Raw genomic sequence first — 11,059 nt, 5'->3', positions numbered from 1 at the left:
TTACATAATATGGTAAACACACACTTTGAGATAAGCGGTACGGCTTCCGGGTACAAGATTTCCGCACGTGCGATAAAGGGTTATTTGCATACCCACACGCACACACTAACCCGTTATGTTACTTCCGCCGCATTAGTTGATGTGTAAGATGTATTATTAATTGGTGTTGGAGTTAAATTAGAAGCTAAGTAATTTTACATTTAATACTAAAATAATAAACCCGCGACAACCCGTGTGGCGGAGCGGCCACAACGCTAAAAGTTAGAGAACCAAAGTTGTAGATAATTCAATTTGAGATGGCAGTTGTTTTTGCATTTTTTCTGTGGGATGAGTAGTTTGTCTGATACAGCGTGAATACTCTTCTTCAAGATGGCGATGGAGTATTATATTGTAAGGAGTTCGCATGCAACGTCATCAACTACCTGGCGAGGGGCTATATAAGGAGGGTACTCAGAATTAAAAGGGCATTTTGCTCGTGAGCGCTGGACTGTACGGACGTTTGGGAAAATCAGTGTAGATCGTTATTAAGGTCATGTAAGCCATTTTTTGTTTCCAATTATTCTTTTTTTCTTGTTATTTAATTTCTTTGAAGTTTGCAGTATTTGGTTTCGTTATTTATTTGTGTCGATTTTACTTAGTTCTTATTTGATTTAATTTTTACTTAAATTGTTATTTTTCAATAAATGAACTTTTCTGTTATTTTTTTTTATTTTTTTAATAATTTTCCACTTCTGATGCTAAAATCAGAAGTGGGATAAAGGACTCATAAGCTCACAATAACGCCTGAAAGACCGTTAACTTTTGAAATTGAATTTTTCTTGTTGCAATTACTGCTTGCTTCATTTTTTTGATATTTTGTGTGTTTTGTTGTTCATTTCTACGGTTATAATGAGACGTACGAGAACTCCTAGTCCACGGAGGCGTGATCTTGTGGACGATTCGCGCAGTCGGGCTCGACCTGCCTCACGAAGATCACGCAATTCTAGTAGTGATAGGCCGAACGATTCGAGCAATAGGCGTCATTCTTCACGAAATGGCTTACGTGTCCGAGATCGACTTGATTCTCACAATACTGAAGTACACCGGTTGCGTACCCAGGTTAGGCGTGAGTCGCGTAGTCGTTCTCGCAGTGACCATCGCGTTAGTTTAAGGTCACGGTCGCGGAATGTTTCACCTGTCGAAACGCGTTCACTTAAAGATAAAGCACAAGCTGCTCATGAAATCAATGTTCAACCCACAGTTACGACTCCTATATCTGATAATGTTGCGCCGCGACAACAATCCGTGGAATCTAGTACTCCTTGTTCTGAGGCATCTACCCTCGCTAATGCTTTGATGCAAGCAATTAAAACAATGCAACCTTCAAGGTCGCAACATTATTATGTTTCCAACTTCGACCCATCAATTAATAGCATCGAAGCATGGTGTGAAGAGGTGGATCGCGCCAGGGAAACTAATGGATGGAACGATCACGAATGCTTGTCGCGTGTAGCGTCATGTCTGAAGGGAGACGCTAGGGTGTGGTTAGGTGAATGGGTGTCAAATGATCGTACTTGGTCTAATTTTAAACGCGAGTTTATACCTCTTTGTCCTGGTAAATTGGACTATGCCAATATTTTGTTTAACGCAATGAATAAAACTTCGGATAAGTACCCTAGTTATGCTGAATACGCTCGTTGTACGCTATTGCGTTTGAAGATAGTTCGGGGGATAAGTGATGATTTGAGGACTCTTATAGTGATACGCGGTATAGATAATGCACAAGTGCGCGCTGCGGCCGCCAACGCTAACCTGGCTCCCGACACTATCGTTTCATTCCTTTCGATTTACACAAAGCCTTTAGCAGGAAAACGGGATAGGGTAGTTGAACATAAAAGACATAGTTATGTAACAAAACCACTTGACGCTTCAGTTCCTAAATGCTATAATTGTAATCGATTCGGTCATGTCAGTCGCATCTGTAGACAACCCAAATCCAACATGTCTAATAGTCGTCCGTCACATATACCTTCTGAGACAACTTGCAGTGTGCAGCCGTCTTCGAGTAATACTTGTACATTTTGCAAGAAGTCAGGACACACTGAGGATAAATGCTTTATCAAAGCTAAGTCAGTGCAACATAATTAACGCAATGTCAGTCTTTGCGCTTACCAATCCGATATTTCACCGAGTAATGATATAACTTCAGCAACTAGCAATAGATGGTATTCCAATAGATGTTCTTATTGATAGTGGAGCCCTCGATGTGTCTCTCATTTCTTCAGGCATTTTAAAACATTTTACGTGTCAGCCTAAGCCAAGGCACTGCGTTTTGAAGGGCCTTAGTGATCGGGAAGTAGTCGCAACGTCTTACGTTACTCTTACAATAGAGTTTAGTGACACCTCAATTGAAGTAGATTTAATAGTTGTTCCACCGTCTTTTATGAACGTGCCCATCATAATCGGAACTGATGTGTTGAACCGTGATGGAATTACTTATATTCGCACGAAAGATAAACAATACATCACGCGTTCTGATAAAGTTAATAGTGCGGCTAACGTTATTGAATTAGTCGACCAGTTTGAATTAAATACACCTTTACAAGGCGCTGAGTTGGAAAGGTCTTAGGTCTGTTATAAGTGAATTCTCTCAATTTTTGATATCGGGAACTGCTACAACCACAGTTCGAACAGGAGAGATGGAGATAAGACTTACCAGTTCAACTCCTGTCGTTTACAGACCGTATAGGCTTTCGTATTCTGAAAAACTTAAGGTCCGCGAGATAATTCAAGACCTCTTAGAGAAAGGAGTTATTAGGCGCTCTAACTCTGAATATGCAAGTCTAATCATACTCGTAAGAAAACGTGATGGTTCGGATAGACTCTGTGTCGATTGTAGGGCACTTAATCGTATCACTGTCAAAGATCGCTACCACTCTTCCATTAATTGACGACCATAAGGTCATGTTGGGCAGCTACAAGTTCTTCAGCTGTCTCGATATGGCCTCGGGATTCCACCAAATTCCCCTAAAAGAGGAGTCTATTCACTTGACTGGGTTCGTGACACCAGAAGAACACTTCGAATATGTCAAGATGCCTTATGGCTTAGCTAACTCTCCTGTAGCATATCAGCGAATTATTAATAACACCCTTTGCGCATATATGAATGAAGGCAATGTATTAGTTTATGTCGATGACATACTCCTTGTTAGTAATTTTGTAAGTGAGGGTATTGAACAATTGCGCCGGGTACTCAGGACTCTTACAATGGCGTGTTTTTCCATTAATCTAGGCAAATGTTCATTTCTAGTCACGGAAGTCGAATACTTGAGTAGACTTATAAGACAGGGTCAGGTTTGGCCGAGCCATGATTTTAATTAAAACTTTGTTTAATCTGTTACAACTAATAACATTTAACTAGTCCTACATATTGTGGGCCTTGTCAGTTATTTTTGCAGGCAGCAAGTCTGTCGATAGATGTTGTGATGTTACTCCATGGGCGGTACGAATAGAGATTCCTGGTCTACACAGCCGGTGAATGATGACAACATATCGTGACGCGGAAAATGGGTCATGTAAATGCTTCTTATGCCGCTCTCTACGGGCGCCACTGCGCTGTGCAGGCGATACTGCGGTCTGCGGGCGCTGCCGCTCTCTGCGGATGCTGCGCTCTGCGGGCGCTGCCGGTCTCTACGGGCGTCACTGCGCTGTGCAGGCGCCACTGCGCTCTGCGTGCGCCGCCGTGATCTGCGGGCGACGCTGCGCTTTGCGGGCGCTGCTGTTATCTGCGGGCACAGCCGTGCTATGCGGGCGCCGCCGCGCTGTGCGGGCTCCTCCGTGCTATGCGGGCTCCGCCGCACGCTATGAGCGTTGTGGGCGCTGCCGCGCGCTATGGGCGCTACGAGGCGTTACTGGGAGCTGTTATTCAGTACGGGAAATGCCGTGCAGTGCGAGCACTGCTGGTGCTAACGTGTGCTGCATGGTCTACCGTGCGATACTGGCATTAAGGGTACTTCAAATGGAATTTAAATTGGTCCTTGGTAAGGAAATGAACGATTTGAATTTGAACCACGGATGAATATTTGCTATACGAGTTCCTGTGCAAGCCCTTATGGTGAACCACGGATGAATATTTGCTATACGAATTCCTGTGTAAGCCTTTATGGTGAACCACGGATGAATATTTGCTATATGAGTTCCTGTGTAAGCCTTTATGGTGAACCACGGATGAATATTTGCTATACGAGTTCCTGTGTAAGCCCTTATGGTGAACCACGGATGAATATTTGCTATACGAGTTCCTGTGTAAGCCCTTATGGTGAACCACGGATGAATATTTGCTATACGAGTTCCTGTGTAAGCCCTTATGGTGAACCACGGATGAATATTTGCTATACGAGTTCCTGTGTAAGCCCTTATGGTGAACCACGGATGAATATTTGCTATACGAGTTCCTGTGTAAGCCCTTATGGTAAACCACGGATGAATATTTGCTATACGAGTTCCTATGTAAGCCTTTATGGTGAATCATGGATGATTAGTATTCCTCACTTGTATGATTCGCTCTGCACGTTGAGATGCCCTAATGCGTGTGACGATGGTCAGCGTATTTGGAAGCCTCGACTCGCATGAATGTGGTCTGCTTGTCGGGAAGCTTCACACGTTTGACTATAGTCTGCGTGTGGAATGCGTTCGTATGAACGGGCCTGGGGCCATATTACAGGACTATGTTACTGAAAATCGTGAAGTCTACTATCAAGATCGAAGTATAAAGGCCTTATGAAAAACAGGAATACAATTTGTTTTATTTGTTTCACTTTTATGAGAATGAAAGAACGATGAATGAATTGATTGACTGGAGATATTCTGATAGGTCTGTTAGGTCTAACGTTTTTAACTTTCTTCCATGAATTGTGGGGAATGGTTTCTTTGTTTTAGATGAAACTAGCATTGAAGAAGAGACTTTACCAATTGAGGCTGGTCCTACAAGTAATCTATCCATGCCCTTGCTTGATGACGACGTAGATGACGGCCCACCGACCTCTGCGGCCGCAGGTCCCAGCGGAACTCAAGGGATTTGCGTCGAGGACGACTCAACGTCAGGAGAGGCCGTGTAAGGAGTTCGCATGCAACGTCATCAACTACCTGGCGAGGGGCTATATAAGGAGGGTACTCAGAATTAAAAGGGCATTTTGCTCGTGAGCGCTGGACTGTACGGACGTTTGGGAAAATCAGTGTAGATCGTTATTAAGGTCATGTAAGCCATTTTTTGTTTCCAATTATTCTTTTTTTCTTGTTATTTAATTTCTTTGAAGTTTGCAGTATTTGGTTTCGTAATTTATTTGTGTCGATTTTACTTAGTTCTTATTTGATTTAATTTTTACTTAAATTGTTATTTTTCAATAAATGAACTTTTCTGTTATTTTTTTTTATTTTTTTAATAATTTTTCACTTCTGATGCTAAAAATATATTAAGAACTCTTAAAACGCCACAATGTGAGAAGAGAGAAACGAGGAGGGAGCAAAATATTAAGATACGAATAGTTAAACGAGTTTTCCAATCAGCTTTGCTTACCAACAAACAGACAGTTATTGTGCCCTAAATACTGAATTATCTAAAGTCGTCAATACGGTGATGATTTAAATACGGCTTCAAATTCTCCTTACTAAGCAATTCACGCCACAATAGATCTTTACACCTTGGCGTAAGGGCCAATTTCCCGTGTGAAGGGCATGTCCCCAGCACTGTAAGATAAGGTGATTGTCGGCTTTGAAGTCGGAACCTCGGCGACAGTTCACAATCCCCCAATTAACTCGTCCTTTGCCCTTCCATTATTAATTTACTATTCATTTACCTGTTGGCGTACCCATCTTGCTGAAGCTATGAAATGACAAGAACCTATATAATAGTATCTACTAATACAGGCTGTGATAGCTTAGTACAGGCAGTGATAGCCTAGTGGTTAAGAAACTCGGTCTTTCGATCGAGGGGTCCGGGGTTAAAATACCAGGCACGCACTTCTGATTTTTCGAATTAATGTGCGTATTAGAAAATTAGAAATTAATTTTCAGTTGCTAAAACGGTGAAAGAAAACAACGTGAGGAATCCTTCATACCTGATATTTATTTAAACAAAAGAAATATCAATGGTATATGAAGTCTACAAGTTCGCACTTGGCCAGCGCGGTGGACTATGACCTAATCCTTTTCATTCTGAGAGGAGACCCGTACCCAGAAGTGGCCGTCTTTAATTTAAGTCTTTAGAAAATACTTGATTTTATTTTCTCAATTTGAAGATTTTTCACGATGTTAATTTGGAAAAAGGAGTTATCTTTAACATATATTTTTGCCAATCAGATAGACCGCACGTTGTCTATACTTTATAATCTTAAACGCTATAATGCCCCAGTATCGTCTTCGCCCATCTTTATAGTCTTCAAGTATTTATATTCTGTCTTAGATCAGGGAGTTTTACTTTCTCTAGAGCTTACCAACATTCTCAGAACTCACGGCGCCGAGAGACTTCTAAGATAAACTAAGTATAAGAAATAAAAGTTCTAGTTTGTAACTGCCATCACATACTCAATACATGATTTGTTTGATGTAGAGCGACGAACGGTAGACGTTCAATGACTTTCATCATTAATGACACTTCTGCTTTATGAAGTTAAGTGCGTATTAGAAATTAATAACCCCTTGTTTTACCGCGAAGAAATCGTAAGATTATTGTTATAATATTGGAGTGGCAAACGAGCATGCAGTCCACCTTATGGCTTCCTCATAGCTGAGTGGCTACTGCTGTTCATGGAAAACTGTAATCAACCCTCCAGAGGAGGAGCAGATGTTCCTCCCCCCCGAGGGCTAAGTTGGAACGTCTCGGATGTATGTCTCCCTTACCTCACCCTTTAAACCTTTTTAGTGTGTTTAAATGAAAACCACAAGTTCAAAGCATAGCTTGGTTTAAGCTCTTTATTTCATTGAGGCTATTTAAAAGGCTTATATAAACACGTAAAGAAAATACTCAAGGGGCGAACATCAAAGAGATGAGGCCGCGGGTCGGCGCCGCGACGCTCGCCTGTGCGGTGACCATACATTCCTTTTTGACTTAACCGAGGTCTATCGTAAATAATATACATAAAAAATATTTTTTAAATTTATGTACACACTACACGGAGACATAAAACAATATTAAAAAAAAATAACAAAAAAAATACAACCGACTTCTATGTCACTACAATGTAAAAAATAATTGAAATAAATGTTGGTTTAGTACATATTTCTGAAGTCGGCGCTCAATATATTTCGTTGGATAACGATGTAAACAGCATGTCTAATATGAGCGCCGACCGAAAAAGTGAATGCTTGATAGCATTCACTTTTTTGACGTACATAGTCCTAAACAAAAGTAAAGTTTTCTGTCCTATTAGTGTATTGTACGATGTTCTTGTAATAAATTCAAAAGGGACCCCTGGAATTTCATACATAATTTATATGAGGAGATTGCGAGTTGCCCTCAGCCTTGTCGAGCCCTGCGCTGTTCCGCTGATACATGGAGGACTCACTCTTCATACAATCAACCCTGGCAGTTATACGTGATGTGAAAAATTCAGCAGATTACCCTATTTCTGTTGTTTTTCTTATTCAAACGTAGCTTACACTTAAAGTACTGAAGGTGGTGGAGCCATTTGTATTTCGACCCTGGAGGTACCATGGACAGGTTTACCTGGTTAGACCTTGTAACAGTCGTCTATACATTTGAAACGCTAGAGTAGTCGTCAATATCGTTGTAAGAACACGGGGTTAACAGGGTACTTTACCTATCGAAGAGTGTGATGAAACCATCGGATCGTTTATATAGCTGATGGAACATGTTGAACCATTTCGAATTGTAAGTTATATGGGTCTTTGACTATCCATTGACTTCTTTGTAATATGATAATAGGTACTCTAAAAGGGTTGCCTTTTACAAAACTGTTCATTTTGTAAAAGGCAACTTTTTTAGAGTAACTAACTCCACCAGTATTGGTGGTGCGTGCATCATTGGAGTAGCGTTGTAAAGGTTCCTACACTTTAGGACTTCACAACGTAACTACCTATTTAGGGCTTTGCCCAGCAGTGAAACGTAAAAGGGTTGCAGCAAACTCTTCCATAGTCCCACTACTGGGCACGGGTCTTTCGTCTAAAGGGAGTTATACGGGAGCGAGGGGAAATTTGAAAAGCGTCTAACATTTACTGAGCGCGTAATTAATTCTATTGACATGGTTCAATTCCAGAAACCAATATAATCAGTCAATACAAATATATTTGTGAGTATTTCGATTTGTGCCGATATGTTTGCTTCTGATTTTCTGAAACCGATTTCAATTAGTAAACATAATACGAGATTTTCCCCGACCTATTTGTATAGTGTTAATTATACAACTAATTAAAGTATAGTTAGATAAGATTGACTTCTATTTATAAATAAATTATATAACAAAAAAAAAAAAAATTGTTTCTATTGATGTTTGACTACGGAGGCACCACCGTCACATTTATTTGTGTAACAGCAGTGTTAAGCACTGCTGTGGTCTGCTTTAAAGGTAAAGGAGACACATACTTATCCTTGATATTCCATTTTATTCCTCGAGATTAGAACATATTTATGGCTAACCTCAGGTGGGTTTCGAATCTTATCTGGGATCACTTACAGATTGTGTGGACGGCAGTGGCAACTTACCGTCAGGCGGAATACATGCTCGTTTGCTACTCCGGTTGTTAAATTTGTCTGTGTATTAGGATTCATCTTGCATAATAATAAATAGGTACAATTGGACGATACTTCCATACAGCTTATAGAGGATAAGAAAAGTAACATTAAGTTCTATGTTTGTTCCAAAAATATATTTAATAAAATATTGACAAACTAAGTTTTGTATTTCGGTTTGACGTGATGATTATGAAACCATATAAAATTCTAAAATGGTGTTTATTTTTATAATTTCAATTATTTTTTGGGAATCGAATCCCAAGCCTGGATTCTGTAACGGCACCTTCGTCATTTTATTTATGTTACATATATTGTTATACGCATTACACATTATATAACGCCACCCAAAGGGACCAAGCTTGAAGCGTTTGTTTACAAATAAATTATTTCCCTCCTGTCTTCGCTAATAATGTAATTATTCAACGTTAACAGAACAGAAATGTGACAATTGTGTAATTGGAGTACTTAGATACATTAAGATTGAGTAGAATCTGCGGTTTCTTAAACAACTGACGTCTTAGTGAGTTTCCAGGTGCTGTTAAATGGGTACAACTATAAGTTTTAAAATGGTCGAATATGTTTTGGTTTAACTCAAAAGGCACCACCGCCAACGCGTCTTTCTTCCTCATAGCAGCAGTGTTAAACGCTGCTGTGTTCTGGTTTAAATGGTGTGGAAAGGGAGTCATACACATTTGAAGCATTCCAGCTTAGACCTCAGTGGTAGAGTATTTGTGGCCGTCCTCAGGTAGGACTCTAATCTTATCTGGGATTGATTACGAATGTCTATGAGCGGCAGTACCCAATTATTATCAGGTGGACTGCATGGTCCTTTGTTACTTTTGTATTATAAAATAACTTATAATCTTTACCACCTTTTTTGAACTAAAACGCAATGTAGAACTTTATGATAATAGAAATATCAATAAAACAAGAGGAAACAAATGGTTTCCGCCGACGGCGGCCATATTTCTCCCGTCGATATGAATATCTCTGCCAATATCAAACAAAGAACAAGTGATATTTCACTTGTTCTTTGTTCTTTGTATCACAATGTGATCAGGCGATATTTCGCCTGATCACATTGTAATACGGGATGAGGGGCTGTACACACTAGCGTGCTCATAGCGCGACTGATAATTTATATTATTTGCTTCTTTTCTTAAGAACTAATGTGTGTCTTTTATATGATAAATAACATAATTATTAAAAAAAACTTTAATATTATAATGTAGAACAGCAAACAGATTTATTCTAAAAAGAAAAAAAATCAGTCAGCTTAAAAATATAGCCAAAAGACCAAAGACATCTCATATGTTAAAATCCGTGAGTCCATTTTGGCCTTAGGGTGCCAAAGAAAGAGACACACGTACTGCTCGCAAACATTGCCCTCCGCAGTTTTGCTAAAAATAAAAAAGGAATCTTTGTTCCTCTTATAAAGAGGTTTCCGCAATATTTAAAAATACTTATATCAATACGCAACTACATTAACTGTTATGTTTTCTAGATTTCGTCTTGAGTATAGGTCTCTACGTATGTGTGGAGAAGAGAGCGAATTGCAGATTAGTAAAAACACCCGCCAAATTATTAGGAAAACCGAAAAGTAATCAAAATTTTGTTTTACTGGTAAAAATACTTATTTATCAGTTATTAATAGTCAACGAAATCTCACATGCTAATCAAAAAAATAATTGTCAAAAAATTATTTTTCGGTTTTTCTAAAAAATAAGTAAATAATAATAGTTTTCATCGCGTTAGTACATATAGATTGTATTCCACTAAACAGGAGTTTCTTCGTTAAACGTTATGTTATGCGTTTATACTGGCTCTGCAGTGAGGATGAACCCTAATTGGTTACGTTATTGACTTTCAACTCTAAATGAAATGCTACTTCATGAATTGACACCCGTTTACAATTTATACATTTATAAACCGCTTTGTATAAATATTAGGGCACAGTAGTTGTGTCAAGAAGTTGTTTATTTTTGAAAGAACCCACTTTGAACGGTCTGATTAATTTAAAATCTTGAACTGTTATCTTTTCCGAGGCATTTAAGCTTACTCTTCAAAGGAGGCGGAGCTCTGTGGCCGACGTCAGGTAGTAAACTAATCTGGGGTTGATTACAGATATCCAAGGGCGGCAGTAGCCACGTTGCATCAGGTAGAATGTATTGTCGCTTACTATTCCTATATATATAAATAGTGAAATATCCCAGGATCAGGCTATGAATGTGTCGTGACGTCACGTCGCTGCCGTGATCAATGGGCGCTACACTCCGCCGTCGCGACGCCTAGAATTACTGACGTTCAAGTATTTTTTGTCGCAGATTTCAT

The 11,059-nt window shown here is 39.5% G+C and overlaps 1 protein-coding gene across 1 annotated transcript; it reads left to right on the top strand.

Annotated features, from left to right (window-relative positions):
* Positions 1-717: 717 nt before the first annotated feature.
* Positions 718-2,127, top strand: LOC140756698 (uncharacterized). Its single transcript, XM_073092253.1, has one exon. The coding sequence runs from the start codon at positions 889-891 to the stop codon at positions 2,125-2,127; it is 1,239 nt and encodes a 412-aa protein (XP_072948354.1). The 5' UTR covers positions 718-888.
* The last annotated feature ends 8,932 nt before the right edge of the window (positions 2,128-11,059 follow it).

Source organism: Epargyreus clarus, unplaced genomic scaffold (assembly GCF_041222505.1).
Source record: "Epargyreus clarus isolate Ecla_fem2 unplaced genomic scaffold, WU_Ecla_fem_2.2 ptg000035l, whole genome shotgun sequence".
NCBI lineage: Eukaryota > Metazoa > Arthropoda > Insecta > Lepidoptera > Hesperiidae > Epargyreus > Epargyreus clarus.
Note: the sequence above shows the minus strand (reverse complement) of the source record. Positions and strands in the feature narration are given on the sequence as shown.